This window comes from Xiphophorus couchianus, chromosome 5 (assembly GCF_001444195.1).
Source record: "Xiphophorus couchianus chromosome 5, X_couchianus-1.0, whole genome shotgun sequence".
NCBI lineage: Eukaryota > Metazoa > Chordata > Actinopteri > Cyprinodontiformes > Poeciliidae > Xiphophorus > Xiphophorus couchianus.
Genome location: NC_040232.1, coordinates 20,797,673 through 20,822,933, shown reverse-complemented (window position 1 = coordinate 20,822,933; position 25,261 = coordinate 20,797,673). Strand labels below are relative to the sequence as shown.

Here is a 25,261-nt window from a genome sequence, read left to right as displayed (position 1 = left end):
TCTTGCCTCTGATTGGCTGAACCCCCAACAGTGAAAATGAGAAATTGTTAGATCATAAACTCATAGCTTTTTATATGCTCTCTAGGTTGCCGAGGTTTACTTCATCAATCAAACCAAAGCCGTTTTTATTGGTTTGCTGCCAAATTACATTAATGTAAAAATATGTTTGAAATTATTTATTTTTAAGATGTGCCTGTTGAATTCAGCCTGCCATTTATTCATATTTTAGCAGTTTAACAGGTTTTATCAATGCAGACCGGCCCTTTGAAGAAATTTATAATTAGGATATGGCCCAAAATGAAAATGAGTTTGATATCTGTTGTAGATGTTAGCTTCTGTGGCAGTTTTAAGATGGTTTCCATCTGTGCATATTATTGCATATTAGGGTATATTTGGCATTTGAACTATTAAAATGTTCAGTTCTAAGCCTTTCTTAAAGGGGTTCTCAAGTATTACTGGGGGTTCACTGTCTAAGCATCTAATTTGAGCAGGATTGGAGCAGGATTTGCCAACAGTGCGAATGAAATCAGTTATTTTTTAAGCCTTAAGTTTAACGGAGGAAATGTGTAGTTTGTGATGAAGTAGATGAGCTGTCAGGATTGTTCTGTGGTGTTGATTTTGGATGGGTTTATTGGAGGCCTTTGAATTAAAGTTTATCAAGGATACTACCAGAATCAAAGCAACACAGAGGTACATGCTGGATGAATTTATAATATATTATGAATATATTGGCTTCCTGTAGAAGAAAAAATCACATAATGTTTTATTTATTTATCTATTTATTTATTTTGGTAAACAAAACAAAACATCCAGTATGGGCCATGACCTGTCCCACTTACCCTGTCCCTTTGAGACTCACATCTACACACACTGAGACACAAAACCTCATGCAGGTCTGTAGCCCTGAGAGAGAGACTGTGCGAGAACACTGTGACTCAATGCGTGTGTGTGTCTGTAGTGTTCTGCCATGTGCTCATTTGCGCACCTGTTTGTGTGAGTCTACGTGTAGGAGCATTTGTATCTGTTTGTGTATGTTACAGCGTGTTAATTTGACTTTGCAGTCAGATGACAGTGCCACTGTACAATATGACGCTCAAATGTGCCAAGTGCGGAGTTATCTCTTCGGCTGACGTTTCCACCACAGCTACCAGTAACGCCATGTTAGTCCCGCTAATTATTTTACCTTAACTCTTCTCACCTCTGTTCTCTCCTCTGCTGTATGCCGTTCTTCTTTCTCACTTGAGTCGTTTTCTGTCTTTATCCTTCTGCCATTTTTTCCCCTCCTGCAATGCTCTTGCAGTCAGGCTTTTGATATGTTCCTCATACAAAAACTGTTAACTTAATTCTGTGATGTAATTGCCTATTCTTCTGTGTTAAATGATTGAATGAAAGTGTGTATGTGTGTGTGTGTGTTTGTCTCATAAGAATCACAAAGCTGTCAATAAGGAGGCCATGTTTGCAGAGAGGCCAGCCACACACAGTAATTATTTGTGTGTGTGCGCCTTGCTGTGATCCGTAAGTGCCTCCATTGATCACTCTTATTTTAAAAATAATTTTCCAATATTAGCTTCTTTGGCATAAAATCTTGTTTTGATTAGATGAGTTAGCTGGTTGGTTTTCCACTTCTATCTGAAGCATTCAAAGCTAGAAGCCACACATATCCCAAAATAGCAAAATTTTTGTCTCATGCAGGGTGCCTGAACAATTACAATGCATCATTTCACCTCATAGTTTGTATGCTGACATGCTGGCAACTCATAAGCAACAGACTTTCTTTTTTTTTGTCAAGTTAATGTGAATGTGCCAAATATCAACGTTCCAAGTTTTTTCAATGCAAATAAGAACTTCAAGTTAAAACGTAAATCTCCAGATAAAGGCTAGTTCATATATCAATATAAAACCGACAACAGTCAAACGTTTGGACACCTTTTCAATTAAATTTTATTTTGGCTTCCATTGTCCAGAAAAGCAACCATATACAGTACAGACCAAAAGTTTGGACACACCTTCTAATTCAATGGGTTTTCTTTATTTTCATGACTATTTATAAGGCAAGAAATCCCACTTATTAACCTGACAGGGCAGGTTGACCTATGAAGTGAAAACCATTTCAGGTGACGACCTCTTGAAGCTCATCAAGAAAATGCAGAGTGTGTCAAAGCAGTGATCACAGCAAAAAGGTTGCTACTTTGAAGAAACTAGAATATAAGGGGTATTTTCAGTTGTTTTACACTTTTTTGTTTAGTGCATATTTCCACATGTGTTATTCATAGTTTTGATGCCTTCAGTGTGAATCTACAATGTCAATAGTCATGAAAATAAAGGAAACTCATTGAATTAAAAGGTGTGTCCAAACTTTTGGTCTGTACTGTACATTATACATTACATTATAAATACATTATATTACATTTATAAATATGTAAATAAAATAAATATAAAAATAGTTATGATTAATATTGTAAAACTGAGGAAAAATTCACAAGTGTTCACATTTCTTTCTGTTGGACTGTATTCCAAGTTGTGTATTGAGCTTCAAAATGCAACTAGAAACAGTAGCAAGAAATAAAGTAGTCAAATAATTGCAAATTTTCATCAGCTGATCAAAGATTTAGCACCATTAGCACAAAAGGTAAGGCAAAGCAGAACTAAAAGTGTCAAACACCTCCAGAGTGAGTATCTCCAAAGTTCCTGTGGACTTACCTAGTCCTTGTTTGCTGAATTGCACTTTGGGTGGCGAATGTCTTTCAGTTCTCTATTTTTTCACAGCTTGTGTGTCTCCACAAGCTTTGAGATATTTCTTTGGTTCTTCTAGGATGGTGCCTCTGTTCTCGGGTCTGGCTCTGTTGTTTGCCTTTGCAATGTTTGAAGGCAATGATTAGCAAGTCGCAATACTTATCCTGTCAAACTAAATCTTTACATGTGTCATCAGTGAAAAGAAAAAAATCTTTCTTTTATTTATTAGTTATGTACTTTTTCAAGTGTCACAGGCATAAATTGCAGCTGACAGGACAGTAGAGTTCCACAAGCACAGCTTGGCAAAGGGTAGTGGCTGAGGCTTCATATAAGGAGCTCCTGTTGTAGCACTGTTGCCACCTTTCCGATTCTACAATCTATATCTAGTTTTGTGTCTGTTACTTGTCACACTGCCAAGGTAATAAGCTGCTTCGCTTATTCCAAGGATGAACGTCCTGCATCCATGTGTATTAGGATTGAAGTTATTGGGAAGTACAGTCATGAAATGGAACCCTGCCTGACTCCTGAGATTACACTGAAAAACTTTCTCATTCCACTCTGAAACCTTATGCAGTATATTCTGTACATACTTCATATATATACTTCTGGAGATGTTAAATTGTTCAGATAGAATGCCATATATTTAAAGTTGTATAATTTAAAACTTGTCCAAGTTTTTTAAATTGATAACAGTTTTGCACATGTTTTGTCAGTTCACAATACAAGAGGAAAAAAACAGGTAATAGTGTATTTCAATATGTGGAAGCATCATTCACAGCTTCTCCTTCTGTTTACTGATTGTCCCAGTAGTAATTCTACCGGTGGAATCCAAGTGACTGGGAGAAAGCCCAGACTAGCTGCAAAATGAGATTTTAATCGAGCAGAAAAGCTCAGCAAGGCAATGGCCAGGCTACTCTTTCATCAGTCCTGTTGATGATAAAATCCTTTGTATCATGAAACAACAACATGACATTAAAATGTTGTTGGAGGAGGAGTAAGATCATCAATATTCCAATGCACATGGGAAGTGAATTATTAACAATAATTTTGAACGATCAGCAATTTAGTTTTCATATTTTAACAATATTGTTGTTAGTAGGAATTTTTACCCTAGACTAAGATATATTTTTGACCAAAATTGACCATGGAATATACTGTAAATCTCTGTCAACACATAGATGTAAATCTGTAGAGCTGTATGTTCGTATTTCCAGAGTGCAGGAAAACAAGTGCATGTGTTTTTGATTTTACAAATTAATTTGGCACTTGAGTAGGATCACACTGCTGACATTAGTGCTTATTAAATACAAAGGAAACAACTGATTAATATAACATATTGTTTCAAATGATATTGAAGAAATTAGGTTTGTTCTACTTTGGTGAAACACTACAGCAAATTATAGATCTATGTTATTTTGAGACATATAACATCTGTGACAACCTATGACAACATAGGTGATAACATAGGTCTGTCAATTTCCCCTCTGGGGTTTGATCAACTATATTCATTCATTCACTCATTCATTCATTCCTTCATAACAGTTGTCATTGACTATCATGTTATTGTGTAACTGTGAAGTTGAAATAATTTTAACATGTTGCTTTCATCAACAAGTAGTGCAGTAGCTGGTTAATTTGGTATATTATGTGGTTAATTTACACCATTATTTTTCTCAGGAATTCATTTTGTACTACATTTGCATACGTGTTGCTTTTTTCTGAATCCTTTGGGATCGCTTAAGTCCACTTCTTCACATTGTTTCTGCTCCAGCAAACCAAAACAGCTGGTGTAGGGAGTGGAGACAAAGAGCTGACACCCAAACCAAACAAACTAGAGCTATATCACATTAAAACCTGAGAATTTCATTGTACTGACAATATATTCACATTCTTTACTATACTATATATAATATATAATACTATATCACATTATTACTATATACATACAGCATGACACATTTTAACAACACTTTTTTTATGTTTTTACAATGTAATTATATTGTATGAATGTCATAATTTATTGTGCAGATGTCAAAAAGACATTTTGAGAACAATGTGTTTTATTGCTCGAACCCCATCAATTTCTCCATTTGTACATATTAACATGGCTTCAGTTTGTCAATAGAGTAAACAATGCAACATTTGTCCATTTTCTCTTTGCTCAATCCTGAATGGTCAGTAAATGTGTCACAAAACTCTTCACAAAAACAAAACCCACCTGAATTCAGTGGGATTTAAAAAGTAATGACTCTGGAGTACATACGAAGTTAAAAGTTGATCATTTATCATTCTCTTCTCCTTTGACAGTATGGTTGTCAATATAAATCAATGTAAAACCTGGATAAACTCATATCAGTTGTTAACCTAATTCATTTACTTTGACTCCAGCCAACAACATTATTCAATCTGTTATTTTAAAAAAGCAATTTGAGTCTTGTAGTTGTGATAACCCTTACAACATGTTCAAATTTTCTGTTTTTTAGCTACTTTTCCTAAGATGTTGGTAGTTCATGGTATGTTAGAGAAACTTTGAAAATTCCTAATATAAATTTGAACCAACAGATCATGTGTGTATGTGATATCATATTTAGAACCTCAGTGTAAAGTGGGGAATTAGGTTATCTTTTAAAATCAAATTAAACAAGTCAAAACCTGGATAAACCTCAGGTTTTGATTGTTACCCTAGACTAAGATGTATTTTTGACCAAAATTGACCATCAAAACTAACTCTCACGTCAGTTTTGAAATTAGCGAGGGTTAGTCACTGATTTGTCACCAGTCAATCACTGGTTAACCTTAGATTCTTGCCACCTATTGGGCATCATTTATCAAAAACTTTATCAAAGACCAGAGGTCTTCATAGAGCCAGTTTCTTGTGTGATTTATTAAACTTTCTGAACAATATTTAATTCAGCAGCTGGAAGCAATTGTCTGTTGTATACCCCACCCCGATTTATCCATAGAGCAAAAAATAGTTCAAATAGTTTCTCTTAAATTTCAAGGTGAAAGCATTGCAACAGAGGTCTAATGGCATACACAAAGACGAACCTGAAACAGGGTTTTTCAGATATGTTAGTCCAAATCTTGTGTCAGATATGAGTACCTGTTGTTCAAATGTTAGAAGTAAGGTCTTAGCTTGATAACGTTCAGAGATCGATTCAAACCCAGATATTCAGCACGACACTGAGCTGAATACCACAAACCATCATGATGTCATAACATATTGGCTTTTCTCAGTGTTCCTCCCACTGATCCAGAACAAAGTCGTCTCCCCACCACTGAGAGAGTACTTAGGTTTGAAAACAATATGTGCACTCCTTAAATACCGCAATGTGAAAAGTACAAAGTACAAAGCTGAAACTCCTGGGCAATGCTGCCATTTGTTAGCTTCTGCAGCTGTGCCAAGAGGGTTTCCACTGAGGGTAGTGATGAATATAAGGCACACTTGGTGTTCAGCTTTTCAAATAGGCAGTTCTAAGCAGTTTTAGGGCGGATCTCAAGTTTTTCTGGATTTCAGGTATTTGTAGATGGTTGTGATTCACCTCAGTTAATCCTGGAGATACATTGTATGAAATGCCAGTTATATATTTGTAAGGCATATAATTGTAAAGGTAATTTTATTTATATAGCACATTTTCAACAACAAAAATACAAGCAAAGTAAGGTCATGTCTTAAAAAATAAAATTGTCTTAAAAAATAAAATTGACTTAATATACACTTCACATTTATACACTGCATAAAAATGTATGCAGTCCAAAGAGCCCTTATTCACAAGACAACGTGTTTATGTTGTTCCAGTATTTAGTGTCTTGTGCAATAATCAGTAATGTCAAACTAAGCCCACATTTAGATTTAGTTATCACAAACACCATCATCCTTAAAAAATCTTTAAAAAGACTTGTCAATTTTGCTTATAAAGATTTAATCTAGATGCTTCATTCATTTTTCCAGTTTTCTCCATCCTGCTATCAGACGAGTCCACAATTTTAATTTCTTCTTTTGAAATCTTTTAGTTAGGCTAGTTAAATGTCAGAGCCTTCTGGAGCCTTTAGACCAGGGGTGTCCAAAGTCGGTCCTTGAGGGCCTGCATCCTGCATCTTTTGGTTCTCTCCCTGGTTTAAAACACCTGGATCAAATGATGGCTCATTAGAGCCATCATTTGATCCAGAAGCCTACGCTAACAGGCCACCGTTTCAAACCTCGAAAAAGAGATTTTGAAACGTTCTTGACATGTCAATGTCAAGAACATTGACATGCTGAAAAGGTTGTTGCTACCACCAAAAACTAAAACATGCAGGATGCCGGCCCTCGAGGACTGACTTTGGGCAACCTTGCTTTAGACTTTCCTGCAATCTGCCTCTTTTATCTTCGTTGTAAATTTTTAAGGAACAGGAAAAATATCTGATATAATTCACTATAACTTGGGATGGATGGTTAACCTGTCCAGGACATACCACAATGATCGTGAAGATAGGTAACCCTGCAAGGATAAGCAGGTATAAGGGATGAACGGATGGATGAATGGATGGATGGATGGTTTAACAACAATGGTTTAACTAATAATTCTCCAGTATAAGTTGATTTTCTTTGCGTCACTCCAAGTCCACACTGACATAAAATTGCTCACCTGACCTTTCATGACCGTTGTTCATGTCTACATTTATAAAACTTTTTTGTTTTGTATTCAACATACAGAAGGTAAATTTCAAATAACTTTGGATGAGAATGTGTGTCCAAACTTTTAGCTGTTGTTTATAAATGTATACATATGTATATCAAATATTATTTCATAGTAGACTGAACTTTTTCAGATGAGGATCTCATCACCTTAAAAGACTTGTAATATAATATTTTGTTCTACAGGCTAGACTTGTTACATATAACAATAATATAAAAAGTTGAGCTACAGTGAACCCTCGCTATAACGCGGTTCACCTTTCATGGCCTCGCTGCTTCGTGGAGTTTTTTGTGCAGTTTTTTTTTTCACAGTGCATTGTGTTCTGCGTCCTGATTGGCTAAACAGTCTCCGCGCTTCTTCTCTACCTGTGTGCTAATAGCGTTGAGGTATTTAAATGTACGTAATACAGCTTGGCAAATTTTGGCAAATATTTTTGCCCAGAAGAAAAGAGAGCGACAACAACTACCGATAACTATGTTCTTCTCTCGAAAAAACACACCTGCACCACAAGCTTCAGGAGAAAAAGCCTCTGGAGAGCGGAGTCAGGCTGCAGCGTCACAGTCAGAGGACAGTTTGTCCTACTGTACTTTGTATTGATGATTAAAATGATTATTTTGCTGTAGTTATTTGTAAGAAAGCGTTCTATTTGTTTAAAAAAATGCTTAGGCTTGAAAACAGTTTTTGTTCTTTGGTTTTGATGTAGAGTATTTAATTATACTGTATAATAACTGTAAAAAATAAAGGTAACTACTTCACGGATTATGCCTATCACGGGTTCTTATCGGAACGCAACCCCCGCGAAAAACGAGGGTTCACTGTATTGCCATTAATAAATGAGGACGAAATTCACACAGTGCATACATTGTACTGTCCTCTTTTCTTTTTGTGTGCTCTTTATTCTTAAGTGTCATAAATTGGTGACAGCTTTAAGTTTTATTAGCTCACAAACTTCAGTTGGTTAAGATTGATTTTTTTTTTCTTTTTTTTTTCCTATAAACTCTTTCCTTGGTTAACACTAGTGGGCAGTTAGTAAAATCATAGAAATATTGCACAGAAAACATATAGACATATGTAATTAGCTGTTATTGAAAATATATCGAATGAAGATAATGAATTTACCAGCCTAAGTCCAAACTGTCAACTGATTAGAATGATAGGAGCGGTTATTTGGAATATCAGGCCTTTTTTCATCTAGTTTCCTTTGCTTTGCTATGGATTAATTAGAAAGATTCTGCTGTCACTGCTTGTGCTACACTGTTAGCTGAGTACTTTTTCCACCTCTGGATATTATGTAATTAAAAGTGAAAGTGCTGATTATGCTCAGTTCATTTCAGAACACTTGTACTGAGAACAGTTTATCTCTAATACTCTCATTAGAACAAATGGGATCAGTCAGAAACATAAACAAGCAGAGAAAGGCAGGAACAACATTTCCTCAGCTCAGACTCTCTTTCTCTCTGTCCTGCTCTGCCTCCTGTGTTTGTCTTTACATTCTGTTTCAGCCTCATTCCACATCTTTTATTTTGACCTCCACCCTCACCCTCGCTCCTTCCCTCTCTTTCCTGTGGCACTAAATCCTATGTGGTTTGACTAAACCATCTTAAATATACATGCATGTGAGAAATGTAATTTAGAAACATATATGTATTTATATACTTATACAATGGATGATGTGGTAGTTAAAGAAATGAATATATTTTTGCATGGGTAAGAACTTCTATTTACAGCCTAGATAGTTACTGAAGAACAAAATATTGTTATTCATATTATTTCCTGTTTTACCTTTGTAAAAGAGAGTAACCTTATTTATTTCAATAATTTTTGTTTTAGACTGATCTTTATGAAAGTAAACTAATCTTAACTACGTAATAAAATGTCAGTAGTACATTAGGTAGAAAACCTATGTAGTCCTAGCTTTTGCTTTGCGTAGTCACACTGTGACTGTAATTCTCTTCATGTCCTGCAGGGCGTCACTGTGGAGCTCCTGTGTGGTTTTGCCTCTCTTGGCCCTCACATGGATGTCTGCTGTCCTGGCCATCACTGACCGGCGTTCTGCCCTCTTCCAGATTCTTTTCGCTGTGTTTGATTCTCTGGAAGGTTTTGTTATCGTAATGGTTCACTGCATCCTGCGCAGAGAGGTACCCAACATGATCGCCCAGAGTTATTGCTAATGTAATATTTGTGAAATACGATATTACTGTATTTTGAGGTCTATCATCAGTCTGAGAACTGAACTGGACCACCAAACTAGCAGACTTCAATTAGTGGGTTTAAGTGTGTGTACTTCATTAAAATTAATTGTTGAAACCACAGTAGCTTTAAAATGCAGTAACACAATATCTTTCATCAGTATTACATTAGTGTGATTCTTCAACCAAATGAAATCTTGATGCTTTTGTTTTTTATGTGCTGCAGTTCACTGAAGCGCTAGGCTAAAATTAGCATTTCTATTCTGATTTTATATGGCTTATTGATATTTCAGGATATAACATGTTATAGTACGTTTTGTGCGGAGAAAACCTAGAGGAAAAAGTGTTTTCATTCTTCATAAACACTAGCTTTTGGTTTTGAAAAACCTAGTGTTCTTCACTTCACACCTAGAGAATGAATGACTACTGTTTCAGCAGCACTCTACACCAGGGGTGTCAAACTCCAGTCCTCAAGGACTGGTGTCCTGCAACTTTTAGATGTGCCTCTGCTGCACCACACCTGAGTAGAATAATTAGACCATTAGCAAGGCTCTGGAGAACTTATCTACACAAGAAGGAGGTAATTAAGCCATTTCATTCCAGTGTTTTGTACTTGTGGCACATCTAAAAACTGCAGCACACCGGCCCTTGAGGACTGGAGTTTGATACCTGTGCTCTACATTGATAGTTGTCAGGTTACAGTAGGTCATATGACGCAGAAGCTTTGTAGAGGTGAACTGAACAATCCCTGCAAATATTCCCCATTACATCTGGACCTAAATGGTAAAATGTTTTGTTATCTAAACTAGAAGGTTTAGGTCAGGGGTGCCCAAAGTCGGTCCTCGAGGGCCGGCATCCTGCATGATTTAGTTCTCTCCCTGGTGGTAGTAACAAACTTATGTCAATGTTCTTCTTAGGCCTTCTAACAAGCCATCATTGGATCCAGGTGCGTTAAACCAGAGAGAGACCTAAAACATGCAGGATGTCAGGGGTGCCCAAAGTCAGCCCTTGAGGACTGACTTTGGGCACCCCTGGTTTAGGTTGTCTGGCCTGATGTGGCTCAGTTATTAAAATCTCCTGCCTGTCCCTCTGTATCTGTGCTGCTAGTATTTGTCCTGTTCTGAGTGACCTCTGCTCCCATGGTTTCCTGCAGGTTCAGGAAGCGGTCAAGTGTCGAGTGGTGGATCGGCAGGAAGACACTAATGGAGATTCAGGTGGATCTTTTCAAAATGGCCATGCTCAGCTCATGGTAAGCATCAGCCATCTTGTTTTTTTGTTCTTTCCAAGAAGCAGTCTGACATTCACAGTCAGTACATGTGCTATTTTTTATCCTCAGACTGACTTTGAAAAAGACGTGGATATGGCTTGCAGATCCGGTAAGTTTCCTGTTTGATATGTTTCATTTGTTGTTTGTCTTTTATTCAGCTTTAGGGACAGCTGTTCCTGTGTGGCTCATCTGTCTGTTTTGACTGCTGCAGGTTCCTCTGTGTTCTTGGAACAGATGTGAAGCACTTGTGTCAAACAGTCATAATAACTTCCTTTTCTCAGGGAAGTGTTTCAACAAGAGATCCAGCTTGACTGCTGTGTGCCACAGTTAAATCATGGCGAATGGAAGTAGATTGGACATGTGCTGAGCAGTTAAATGCAGATAAGCATGGCCGCCTGAGTGTCTCCTAATCTGCTGCTGTATAATGAAGTCCCTTCTGGTAGCGCTGCATCAGATATGGGCTCTGCTCTTAAATCTGCTGAGAGCAGGAGTCTGATTTTAACATTAGACGGAATATTAGGAGCAGCATCTGGAGCAGAAAAGCTACTGAGCTGCAGAGAAAACCTGATGGAAAAGTGACAAGAGACACGATTGCTGTTTTTGTTTTTCTTTGGAGAAGTCAAACAGGAAGAGGGACCACAGAGTCCCTGTGGTCCCTAGTTTGAAATTAGTTTGAAGCATTGTCTAAGGCATTTTAGTAACCTAAACGTTTTATGAAATACCCCAGGTTATAATATGCTAAGAATATTTTATGCTTATTTAATTTATTTATTTATATTTAAAATCATATAGCCTGTAAAAAAAAGAAACATTCCAACTGCATTGTTTGGATAAGGAGTAAGCAGCAGAAGATGATTTTAATAAAGTAAGGCTTTAATAACAGAAGAAAGCAACATTAAGCAAGGAGAGGCTGCTGGTCCAGAAAGTTCATCTTAAAGAGGAGCAGACAGAAGAAATGGACTAAAACATGTAGGTTTTTACTCTAGATTTAAAGGAAGTCAGTGTTTCAGCTGTTTTGCAGTTTTCTGGAAGTTTGTTCCAGATTTGTGGTGGATAGAAGCTGAATGCTGCTTCTCGACATCTGCTCTGCATCCCTGGAACCAGAACCTGAGAGGTCTGGAAGATTGATACAACAGCAGCAGTATTAATGTATTGTGGTACTAAACCATTTGGGGATTTATAAACTAACATAAGTATTTTAAAGTCTATTCTCTGAGTTAGAGGGAGCCAGTGGAAGGACTTCAGAACTGGTTGATGTGTTGATCAGCTAGTGATAACTCTGGAGGAGCTACTGAGATTCACAGCTCATCTTGGTACACTGCATAAATCTGGCTGTTATTGAAAGAGTAAAAAGAGGAAAATCAAACTGCAAACTTTATATCAAAGTTATGTAGACAATACTACAAATGTGGAAGATCCTGCTCTGCTCAGATGGGATCAGAGTTGAGCTGCTTCTTCCTAAATAGAAACTGCAATGTGAAAACTACCATACATATCACCTAGAATATAACGTCCCCATGGGAAAACATGCTGATGGCACCATTATGCTGTGGTGGTACTCTTCTTCAGCAGAAGCAGCTGGGAAGAGTTACTAGACTAAGTTCTGGACCTTTTAGAAGCTCTAAGAGGATCAAAACTGAGACAGAGCAGGACACAATCCAACACATGGGAATGTGTTGGAGTGGCCCAGTCAAAGCCCAAAGATGAACTAAACAATATTGATGCACAATAATAAAGACTTGTACCACTTTATATTCTGTATTTAATTAATGTAATATAAAACTTAATCTTTTAACTCCTTTGTTTCAGTGGAATGTGATGAAGGTTCATTGATCGTTGAAGTATTAGGTGGGGAAGTTTATCCTTCATCTATGTTTGGTCTCCAGGCACAGCGAAGCGCTCGTCTCTCCAGGGGGAAGACAAGGCTTCTGCCGGGACCCTCACCCTTCAGAAAGGATCCAACTTTAACACAATGCCAGCCAGCATGACCAAGGTTCACCTCCAGAATGTGGCCGACTACTCCAGCCACACCCTCACTCTGCGCCGGGAGAAAGGTGCTGCAAAGGGGATCAGCACCGAGCTCCCCGGCGCCAAATCCATCTACATCTGTGATGGTGAGCTCTTCAAGCAGCTGGACGGAGAACTGCCCCGAGGGAATGGGGAGGGCAGCAGCTCAGACAGCACCAGCAAAGGCCCAGGGTACGTCATCCTACCGGCTAACAACACAGGTACCCTGAAGACCGCCAAGGGGAAAGATGATCCGACCAGCAAGTATAACATCACCATGGAACAGCTCCCTCAGAGCAGGCTCATCCATCTGGCCAACTCTACTGCTGGAGAGCCAGTCCCTGGCTTTGGGCTCAAGAGCCTTCCTACTGACCAGGTCAGTGTGTCGTGTACTGACAGAGACTCACCAGCTCACAACCTGCACAACATGCCTAGAGACTCGCAGACAACAAGCAGCTTGGCAGATGCAGGCGACTCTGGCAACTCCGGGGTGATGTCCAAGAGTGAAACCATCTCCACACTGTCCATGAGCTCATTGGAGGTAAGACCACCGGACCTGGACGGATTTCAGATAGACTCAGAGAACAAATTTATTTCCACTTCCTGTAAGACTTAAGATGCCAGTGATTAAACTGTTTTATGTATTACACCGTGTACAAAATAATGATGATTCCATTTCCACAACATGTGGAACACCTTGTGTAAATGAAACGGGTGTATTATTAACTGCAAAAACATAAAATCTAACAAAATGTTTTCCCATGTTATAGTTCCCAATGGAACTAGTACCTTTCCACCAATATAAGGAATTATTGATTTCAAACTCCTTGTTCTTGCTGAAAAGTTACTTGTAAGTTAGTTGTGTCTTATTTCAAGTGTGCTTAGATATTTGCACTTGAAACAAGACCAAAGTTACTTAGTAAGATTTTGTTTTTATGAACAGTATAATAGAGTAAATAATAAAAGTAGATTTGACATTAGATTTGTTTGTCTTATCAGTTAAATTTATTGATAAAGTCATGAGATCTAATTTACATTTTAAGTACGACTTCCCAGTTTTGGAAACAGTGGGGGATTTTTTATCATTCTGTTATTAAGTGCTAACTTAATTACTCATAAGAACAATGCCAGCCCCATCAAAACAACAACCAGGCATGCAATGTAGACAGATGTAAAACAATTCTCTTAAGGAGACAGTAATGTATCATTTCCACATGCAGGTGTGTTGCTAAACCTATCACCTGGAAGTCCTTTCAGAACCAAGACTCTGGCACAAACAGGGAATATGATTTAATTTTAGCCGTACAGACATGAAGTTCTATTTATTACTTTGGGAAACCCAGAATCCCTGACAGACCAAGCTCCTTCATGGGTTTTCAACAGTAGATGCTTGAAATTGTTATTTATTATGGACTGCTTTATATCTGTTATGTAGATATAAGAGAACAGCTGTAGCAGTCTGTTCTTTACTTCTGATCATTCAGACGTTGGTCCCACTAACAGACGTTGTTCTGTTAATGTTTGTGAGGTTTTCTTCAGATGTGTCTGTAAAGTCACAGAACATTCAGAGGTTCTGTTCATCCAGAGTTGGATAGGCGGCTACGGCACATCGGGTGGGTGGAGCAACATTCCAATAACTCTGTCTGGTAATTCTGGAGGTTAAGGACCAGAAGCTCCAGGAGGTAGATCAAACCTGTGGATACTTGAGACCTGCTCTCCAAATGCTTTTAATAGTTCAAATACCAAATACTCCTTGATATGCATTAATAAGCACAATAGAAACTGTTAGGGTTACAGCCCTTCAGGTGTTTTTTTTTTTTGTTGTTTGTTTTTTTTTATATTAAAAAAGAGGCCTCTCCCCCACAGGTTGAAACATGGTGGTGGCAGTATCATGCTGGTTGGACTTGATTTAAAAATAGATGGAGCTAAATATGAAGCAGCACTGGAACAATAATGACATCTGGTGGATGTGCTTCTACTTCTGATAGAGTGAACTGGCTTTAGTAACCTTGTAAGGACCAGAAGATTTATATATTCCTCTTAATCCAGTTAGACATGTAAATGTGATGAAATATCACTTCTATAGAAAGAAAAGACATGTACTTTATGAGGAAGGCATATAATCAGCAGATTATACTGAAATCCTGACTGAACACACATGAATGTGGAAATGAGACATTGTTTTTATATTTTTATTGTCATAAGCTTTTTGAATGACTATGTAAAATCTTCAGATGGGATCAGTGGACCAAATGCTTGGAGTGTTCAGAATGATTCTGTTGGTCTGATGGGGTTAGTTCAATAAAATACGATGATAATATGCAAGATTTATAATGTAAACACTGTAAATATCATCCTTTCATCACATTTTTTTCATTTTCTTTGCCTCATAATCCAGAGAAATCAACATTTAACTTTAACCAAGTTATTGTTTCTCCTGCATCAGTCATGAATGATGCAGCATCTGTTATTAAACATAAACTAATCATTAATACAAGCAGCTGAAGGAACAATTAAGTTCTATAATTGCTTTCTGGAATAATTTATTGTGCCTCTTTTAACCAACACAGCGTTGGCATGAGAAAGGATTCCCAGCTATGATCACCATATGAGGCAAACATTATTAAACTGAATAATCATTCCAATACTTAGAAGTATCATTAATTGCTGTCAAAACATTTCACGTTTTCATCACTTCGGTCATCTCCGAGCTGATGCATACCACAGCTGCTTGCTTCCACTGATAATGAGAAGCTTCTCTGGGCCCATGTTAGAGGAGCATCTGTAAAAAGGTTAGTTCTCTGTGAGCTAGCGCTACAGACAGCAGCATGTGGATGAGACGCCACGCCGATCAGCACAAAGTGGCTCAGACATCTGCCTGCTGGTGTCTTTTCACTCCGGGGCAAAACACACTTCCATAATGGCGTGTGAGGCAGCAGCTGCCAGAGGAAACGGGCAACCTGAAGGTCAGGCCTTCCTTCAGCTCTCAGGGACAGCTGACCTAAAGGTCATTCGGTCACAAGCTGTTTATTGAAAACTCGTGCCAGCAGGGTCTGAATAACCAACAGCAGAGCTCGCTTCGTCCCCCATGACTCACTCCTCCTAAGCCCAGGAAGACCTTTTCTAAAGCGGTTCATGTGGAGCTCCACTATTAAACACTTGAGTATTTCTGCTCACAAGGCCTCCAATATCTAGAAGGAATTTTAATCTCTCTGTCTCATCTCCCCCCCAGAGACGAAAATCACGCTATGCAGAGCTTGACTTTGAGGTAATTGTAGTTTCTTTGCTTCCTATAGAGATTCTGAAACTTACACCAAAAAGCCAGATGTCTGTTTTAAAGACTTCTACCTTTTTAAACTACATTTATTTCCAGAACTGATAGTATTGTGCAGAGTAGGAACGTTTAATGTGCAGAGAAAGCAGACATAGAACTGATGGTAGTCTGTTCTATTAAACTTGTACGTAACGTGCGATGTTCCTGTGTAGAAAATAATGCACACCCGGAAACGGCACCAGGACATGTTTCAGGACCTGAACAGGAAGATTCAAAGTGCAGACAAGGATAGAGAGTCTCCACCTGTTGATGCCAAAGCTGCCAAAAGATGGAGTGTGTCCTCTACCGGCAGCGACAAGACCAACATGAGTGTAAACAGTTTAATTTTATTCTGCTCCTTCCCCTCTGCTATACTGAATGTTTCCCTTTCCCTCTAACCATTAGCACAAATTAACACTGACATTAGCTCTCCTGTTTAACTGTCAATGCCTTGGTTCGAAATATGGTGGTTTATTGTTCTGTGTTAGAATCGGAAAAAATGAACGGTGGCTTCAAGCTGTGGGTGAGCATATGTAGCACTATCATTAATACCAAATGCTGAGTGTGGAGATCTGATTATAGCGTTTTTCATTTTGTCATATAACAACCACAACCTGCCAGTAGAAATTTATTAAGATGTTTTTTATTATTGAACAGTGTGTAAGTAGGGAAAGAGAGGAAAAGGCATGGTTTTTAAATATAAACAAATCTATTTCAAAACAATAAAAAATCTGAAAAGTGTGGCAAATGTTCTTAAACTGCCCCTTTTAATTTGACACATCCACAGGTTAGAAGCAGTTGCCCCTTCAGTTCATCTATAGCATCCTGCAGTATTTACACAGGCTGAATACAGATGTTATCTGAAGGCCTCTGAGGTTTTCTACAGAACGCACCTCAAAGCCCCGGTACCGCCTGCTCACTGTTAGCTCTCTTAACCTAACATTACTACCAGGTGGGTTCACATCACTCCTGACAGATTGACAAAATAAAAATAAAACCCAGGCAACCGATACAGTCTCTGTGGCCCAATAGTCATGAAACAAAAAAGCCTGAAGGTCTGTCAGTGCTAGTGTCTCATAAATAAAAACTCCCTATTAGTTTCTCGCATCTAACGGAGATGTGCAGAGCAGCAACTACCTCTTCATTCAGGGCCGACCCTATGTAAATATGGGGCCTTAGTCAGAATCTGATTTAGGGTCCTTGCTTCCTGCTAAGAACATCAACATCACTAACAGTTTTTTAAATACAGATTTAGTGAAGTCTGTGAGAGAGGGACCAGGTTAATTGGCCAAGCTTAAAATCAACCACTGATTTTTGGCTATTATTTGCTGTGATGTATTTGTAAACAAACCAAGTCCAAACACAAAGATTACAGATAGCTTCAGATTGTAGCCATGGTAAGACAACAACCAAACTATCAAGATGATTCTGTGCATTTTACAAAGTAAACTTTAGAATTAAATCCTAAATGTACAATTTATTTTTTAATTTATATCTGATGAAACCATTAAATAAAATTTAATAGTATTGTTAAATACTTATTGTTTCTTAATAAACAAATGCTAAAGTTTTAGATCTGTGGTCTGTGTTACAATTCAAGCATTTATATCGGCCCTAGACCTTCAGTAGAAGTCTGATAGATTTTTTTAGGCAGACCTATGAAAACACTGCTGTAGTAATCAGCTAAACTTCAATGCATGGATGTTTCTCAAGACCTTGTTGAATGACAAAATCTAATGAAAATAATTTATCTCTCAGTCTTACAATTCTAGATCTCTGAGGTGCTAACATTGAAAAATATGTAGAGTTAACCCCTCTGAGCTTTTTTGATCTTTAAAGCAGTCTGCAGCCAGGTTGCTATGGAGATTAAACACTGGGATATTATTAGGGTTTATTTAGTAAAATAGCAGTGAATTTACTTATTTCATAACAAACTTAATCTCTCCTCTGGTCTGTTTAACAACTACAGTCTACACAGCCCTCCATCTCTGACAGCATCAGAAAAAGCAACATTATACCTGTTGGGGAAAACCTAGAGCAAATTTGCTTTGCATTGTCCCCACATGATGACAGTGATACAATATGATCCGATTAAATATTAGATTCTTGATTATTATCAAGAATTTACTATTCTTGAATTTACTATGTAATTTACTATGTTATTATAGTAACATATAGCTATGTTACTATATGGTGTTTTAAGATCTTGTTCAGTGTGCCCCTGTTTAACTTTAAGCCCCTGCCCCTCCAAAGGTCTCTACACAGCCCGGACATTCAGCGATTAACAAAAAACAAATTTAAATGTACCTAAAAAAATATTGTCATTATCATTATTATAATAATGAAGTGTTAAATGTTATTTTCTAAAATATCTTTTATTTGAAAAAGGTAACTTCACTTACAGTCTTCAAGACCTTTCTGAGTTTTCTGCAGTTTTAAGAACAGAGAAGAAAAAAAATTAACTGTGTACGTGAGCTCTAGCTCTTCCATTCAAGTCAACAAAGAGATTAGGATGTAAACCTGAAAGAAAAAGAGTAGACCTGGAGGAGTCATAGAAAGCAAGGGGTCAAGCATATATGACTATTGCTGTCATGATATATTTTGCTTGATCATAAATTGTCTCAAAAATTATTGCAATAAATGATAATATTGTTGTTTGACATCATTTTCAAGAAATAGATTGATAATGGCATAATAATGCAAGTTCATTCTGTTAAAGATTAATGAGCTTTAATTTTGTACAGAACATTTCACACTCTTAACAGGGATAATAAAAATAACCAGAATCAATAAATATAAATGTAGTATAAACAACACACAACCAAAGCCATAAATAAAATTGACTATGACGTTTTTGTAAAAGAGTTTCCGTTCAAAAATATTAATCCTCAAAATGGAAATTATTGACCTTATTTTATCATGCAATTAATTAATTGTTCATTGTAACTGCCTTATACAGTATATGCCCACCTTGTTTCAAATTTAATTTAATCTTTCTTTCTGGATTTGTAAAGGGTATGTTAGTTTTTTCATTTTATATAAATACTGAAATAAATTCAGTTCTTTTTCATGCCAATTTTCTCAAGGATTCACAGATAAGCTTTATTTTTAACTTTAGACTATCAACATAAAATTTAAAATAACTGCATCATTCTGCTAAAGAGTAATTCTTAAGATCATACATGAATGAGGCATAACATTATGACTGAGAGAAGAATGGACACTAATTATCTCATAATAACAGCTTTGTGGCAAGTAGACCTTCAAATTCAAAAATTCTTTATTAATCCCAAAGGGAAAATAAAAGTTGGAACTCATATTAATCCAAATTCTTCAAAGAGTTATTGAAGTCAGTGATGGCTGTTGGCAGGAAAGATCTCCTGTAGCAGCCTGTAAAAAGCCTCTGACATAAGAGGATGGTCAGGGTTAATTTTCTTGATTTTATGTTAAAATCTCTCAACCACCTCCCCTTGGAAGTAGGGTTTGGTCTAGCCCTGTTCCTCCTGAAATGTACAATCTTCTCCAATCATTAGGGCAGGAAAAACATCATAAGGATGTGAGCAAGTTTGAAAGGGAGCAGATCATGACCACATTTCCTAACCTGCAGATGTTGTCTGGTGTCCGTGTTCTGCAGTGTGCCATATCTACTAAAGAAGGTTAATGGAGCTTCATGAAGGCCCATTGAGGCACATGAGGAATGAAGGCAGGCCCAGTTGAGGGAGTGTAGCTCAGAGTATTAAAGAAGATTCTGACAGAAAGGTGTCAGAATATCAGCAAATTAAGATCTCAGGCCAACTCAACTTCTCTGGGATGTTGTGGACAAACAAACCAATCCTCTTCCAGAACTTCAAGGAGTTTCACCACAGAGTTGCTCCAACACACTAGCAAGTACTGTAGGACATAATGTTATGCTAAATATCTCTACACTGTATAGACAACATGAAATCAAAACAACATATTAAACATTCTTATATTTGTTGTGGAACCGATGTGTTAGAAGTGTGACCCCACTGACGCCCTGAGCTTTTAGGGCTCTACAAACCTGCAAGGAGCCCATAGTCATTATGCTTAATGACACCAGCAGCCAAACAACCAGCAGTGCCTCTCTGCTTCTCCTGTTTCAACCAATTTATTACGTCACTTGTAGAATTTCGTTGAATTGACTCTACAAGGAAAAAGGAGGTTTGGAGGGGGGGGACATTCATGCCACTTCATGCTTGCATTGAGCTCCTTTACTGGAAAGCACATATGCTTTTCTTATTATTCATATTTTAGTTGATTCACTGTAAAAAAAAAAAAAGGGGGGGGGGGTTGTTGTTGTTGGTTTTTTTTTTATAATTTCCATAACCACCATTTTCATTAAGATAAGATGCATTTATTATCCTGTCTGACAGTATTGCTAAATGGGTTAATGGGTTTATGGTGCTGTGAGAAGTATTTGCCTCTTAACAGGTTTCTTCTGTTTTTGCTTCCTTGCCACCATCAGTCAAGACAACCTGAGTTAAAAATAAAATCCTGTTTTCAGATTATTCTTTCTTTTATTGGGGAAAAAGCCAAAGTTAAATTCCATATAGAAACCAACCTTGGTATTTGTGAAAACCAGTAGTTCCACCGTTTGGAACAGTGTCCTGTTACTCAAACCTCCCAAAAAAGGGAAACAAAATCCACTTTGATGTTGTCTCTCCACAGAGTTGCCCAACAGTCTGGGAGAAAATAAAAAGGGATTTGGGGGGTTGTGAGAAGGGCCTTTGTGTTTCCTTTGATCAGCAGTATTTCATTGGGGTTACTGTAAGAAAAGAAATAAAGTCATAATGTGTGTTGATCGTGAATAATTTGTAAAAGCAATAGCATGTAGCAGCTGTGTGAGACCTGCTGGACGAGTCGCTGCTTTAGCCTCCTCTGTGCTCACTTAGCCGATCTCAATTAGGTTCTCTGGAATCCTGAACCGTTACAAACGGCTTTCCAAATTGATAGACGTTATTGACTTTGTTTTTCATCTGTTCCTGAATTTCTATAGTCCACAATATATTGCCCCAGGTTGGTGTAGATATTTATTTTCCTTTAATAAATAAAATATTTGCAAATGTTTTTCTTTTTCTTTTCTGAAAGGTTACCTTTGTCTGATGGTAAAATTTGTGAGATAATCTGAAACATTTAGTTACAAAAAGCAAAAAACCATAAAATCCACTGAAATCCATTCAGTCTTCTTGCACTTTCCATAAGAATTAAAGTAGAAACCTTAAGTTGATGTAATTTTATATTATGAAGTAACTTTCAGGCCACCATCAGTGTACAGGAGCCGACAACCTGCCTGTTTTCTTCTTTCCCACCTGAACCAAATGAATGATTCATCTACAGCACCTTATGACATGCTGAGAACCAGATTCAGTCATTACTTTAACTATGCTCCAAAAGAGACACATCTGAGACATGCAGGACGCCAGCTCTGGGATGCTGGAGTTGGCCACTTCTGCTTTATTCAAATGTTTCTCAAATAAAAAAAACTAAAATAAAAAAAAGCGAGTTCTCTTATTGTGTCCTTTTCTGCAGGACAAGCAGCAGACCCCCAGTAAGAGGGGATGGGAGGGCATCCGCAAACCCCACTCGCCCCCTTCCTGGGTGAGGAAGGAGCTGGAAGCGGTGGCGGCATCGCCCCTGGAGCTGCAGACAGTGGAGTGGGAGAAGAGCAGCGCCACCATCCCCCTGGTGGGTCAGGAGATCATGGACCTGCAGACGGAAGTGTGACCTCTGACCAAGGCCTCACACCCTGCTGCTCCCTGCCATCTTCAGTGTTGTCACCACACACTCACACACACGCACCCTCATGCACACTGCCATGGTCAACACAAAATGAAGTAGACTCCTCTGCAGGGACATAAATTGGAGAAGGGCTGAGGACTAGATTCACAGGGTTGGAAATTGGAGTTTGGAGCGAAGAGGAACATGGCATCTCTTTTTGTTTCATTTGATACTTTATTGTGGCGGAAAAGTGGACTGTCTGGACAACAGTGAGCTGACTCATAACAAGAGACGGCGTGCTTCTACGTGTGCATCATCCAGATGTTCTAAACAGCATAGTTATGCTCCCCCTGTATTCAACTGTTACCATGTAATAATCCTGATGTGTCTCTTGGCTAATATTGAGGCTGTCCTGATGGAGGCTGATGTAAAGCTCAGCTTCAGTTGCCTCTCAGTGACACTAAGCTGGGTTTAAGGACCTGGACCGGACCCAACCCGCTCCTCAGTACCGATCTGGGCACAGTGATTGGAGCATGCCGAGGTCAACAAGACTGTGACCTGACGGAGGACAAAAAGCAGGGAGAGTTCAGAGACTGTGGTGGGCATGTGTGGGCTGCTGGCTCTGATTGGCCCGTATCATTCAGTGGGAGCCTGGCTACTTGGGGTTCATAAAGTAAAGACACCCTGAGAATAACAAAGCTTAACATGTTGGCAGTCTGGAAAAGTGAACCGAAAGGACCCTGTGTGTGGGGGGGAGGGGGGGGGGGTTGTGTGTGTGTGTGCCCTGAGAAGCGCATTATTAGTACGCGCTCTACTTATATTTGACTCATTGGTCGACGATGATGACATCCAATGAGATCATCAGGCGGTGTGTGTGCGTGCAAGCTGCAAAGAGGGAAAGCACAAGGCTCACCTGGAGTCCTGATGTATAGCATTGTAATTATTTCGACAGAGTTCTACAGAATGGATTTTAGCCTATAAATATCTTTCTTACTGTGCTTGAGGATAGTTGTTCTCATTATTATGAATATGAACATGATTATTCTGATACTGATAAGCTCCCCCCCAGCACCCTCTCCCCTGACTCATCAGGGTACTGGACTACAAGTGTTCTGTATCGCTATGTAACTGTGTGTTTTGATATCACCACTGAGTCATTCAGATCTGTGTTTCTCTGTCGCCCCACCCCCATATCCCCATGAAGCCATCCTTACCTCCAAAACAGATCCTCCCCCCCTACCCATCTCCAGGTCACGCACCCCTTCCCCCCCCTTTTTATTTTCCCAGTACTGCTTTTTTGTTGATGTACAGTTTTCAGAGCACAATATGAATGTGTCTTATTTCTAATAAAAGCATATCTATATAATTAATCTTTATGTCTGCTCCCTGATGATAAAGGTGCCTTGCTAAAGTATTCAGACCTCTAAAACTTTTCAGTTTCCATGAGGTGGGCGGATCGATCCAATATATCAATTATATCGATACCAAAGTATAAATATTGGGTCGATACCAGTGTGTTAACATCTATACTTTAGTTTCAGATTCCATTTCTTTTGTATTATAGTTTCTCAACTCTACCTCAATATTTTTTATTTGGTCTCAAATGGTAATTTTTTGCACTTTATTTAGAAAAAATACACACAACTCATGTTAATGTGTTATCATTGTATTTTATAGATGCCAATAAATTTTGTCCATATTCTGTAAAAATCACAAAAACATTTAAAGGTCAGTAATTATATAACAAATTTAAATATAAAGTGTCTATTTGTATTGGTGATGCTGGACAAATATTTTCTTGGTATCAGATCCATACCAAAGTATGCAATATTACATACCTCTACTACTTGCCACAGGACCACTACAAATACATAAACAAATTTTTAAACATTTAACTGATAGATGTAAACAAAGGAGTGCGTAACTGTGAGAAAAATTGAATGTAGTAAATAAAAATATTTTCTTGCTGGACCGTAGTTTATATTCAGCCCCTCTGAGTGAATACTTTGTACCGCCACCATTGTGGAAAATATAGCTGAAGTTGAGATTTGGTGAATATTAATATTCAAGTCATGCCACAGACTGTCTGCTGGGTTTAGGTTGTAACGAATCTCCGTCTACACGCTCAAGAGAGTTCTTTTAATCATTTTATAAATATTTAGAAATGAGTATGTTATTCTGGATGGTTGTCTTCAGACACACCAGACCATTCAGGTAACAGCAAGCAGTTACACCACCTGGCAGCGACATAATGGTAAAGCCTGAGAATGAGCATTAGGTAAAACAGGAGCTAAAAGCTTGTTGTTCTCTATGTAAGACAGGGGTGCCCAAAGTCGGTCCTCGAGGGCCGGCATCCTGAATGTTTTAGTTCTCTCTCTGGTGGAAGTAACAACCTTTTCAGCATGTCAGTGTTCTTCTTAGGCCTTCTAACGAGCCATTGTTGGATTCAGGTGCGTTAAACCAGGAAGAGAACTAAAACATGCAGGATGCCGGCCCTCGAGGACCGACTTTGGGCACCCCTGATGTAAGATGACAACTGCAGCATTAAAAAACACGAGTGAAAGAGTGAAATGTATCCATAGAGATGTCATTTTCTCTCCTGACCATTTTCAAACCACACAATCTGCTTAAAGAAATCATCCATCGGCTGTTCAAGGAAACAAAGTCTGGTTCACTTCCAGTGAACTGAAGTGCTCTGGTGTGAATCACACTTAGTGTTTTTATATGGAGGCCAAAAGGGTGTTATTTTTCTCTTGTACAGTGAGGGCACTCTCTTCTAAATATTTGTTGTCATATAAAAAAGTACACAAGAGTGTCAATATTCTGACTACCACATTGTGGTGCATCATCAGAATAAGAATAAGAATCCTTTGTTGTTATGCAAAAGAGCACAACAAAATAAAAACTGCAACTTTTGAAGGCAGTGCAAATAAATAAATACGTACATTTCAATAAACTATTGTAGAAAGACAAATCATGAATTTAAGAAAAAATAAATAAATAATGATCTTTCTTTTGCTTCCAGAATTAGACATACGTATTTTGCAGAATGGTATTCCCCCTGTCTGATTTGAACATGAAGACCTTATTAAAATATAAACAACAGCATAAAAGTGTTTAGGCACTGTTGCTGAAGTCAGGCAAGAGCAAATGTCAGAGCAAATGTTAAAGGACTGCTGAGGATGGTGGCTGACTTACAGATCTGCACAACCCCACTAAACGTAGACATGGAGTGTGTAGTGTATAAACACAGATATGCTTCAACTGGATGGTTTTAGATGTGTGTGATACTACATATTTTGGTGTCAATTTGATGCCAAGCAACTACAGGAAC

General features: G+C 38.1%; 1 protein-coding gene across 7 annotated transcripts in view; it reads left to right on the top strand.

Annotated features, from left to right (window-relative positions):
* The window catches only part of adgrb1a (adhesion G protein-coupled receptor B1a), a 176,973-nt gene extending 153,676 nt beyond the window's left edge, over positions 1 to 23,297 (top strand). For 3 of the 7 annotated variants that reach the window (XM_028016652.1, XM_028016653.1, XM_028016651.1), the window contains 8 exons: positions 1,062 to 1,160; positions 9,379 to 9,550; positions 10,755 to 10,850; positions 10,938 to 10,977; positions 12,755 to 13,416; positions 16,108 to 16,143; positions 16,362 to 16,520; positions 21,739 to 23,297. In XM_028016652.1, the coding sequence (XP_027872453.1) occupies positions 1,062 to 1,160; positions 9,379 to 9,550; positions 10,755 to 10,850; positions 10,938 to 10,977; positions 12,755 to 13,416; positions 16,108 to 16,143; positions 16,362 to 16,520; positions 21,739 to 21,933 (1,459 nt within the window). In that variant the 3' untranslated portion in view covers positions 21,934 to 23,297. Of the gene's footprint in view, positions 1 to 1,061; positions 1,161 to 1,425; positions 1,516 to 9,378; positions 9,551 to 10,754; positions 10,851 to 10,937; positions 10,978 to 12,754; positions 13,417 to 16,107; positions 16,144 to 16,361; positions 16,521 to 21,738 lie in introns of all 7 variants that reach the window. The other 4 variants (XM_028016656.1, XM_028016655.1, XM_028016654.1 and 1 more) reach the window with 3 other exon arrangements.
* The last annotated feature ends 1,964 nt before the right edge of the window (positions 23,298 to 25,261 follow it).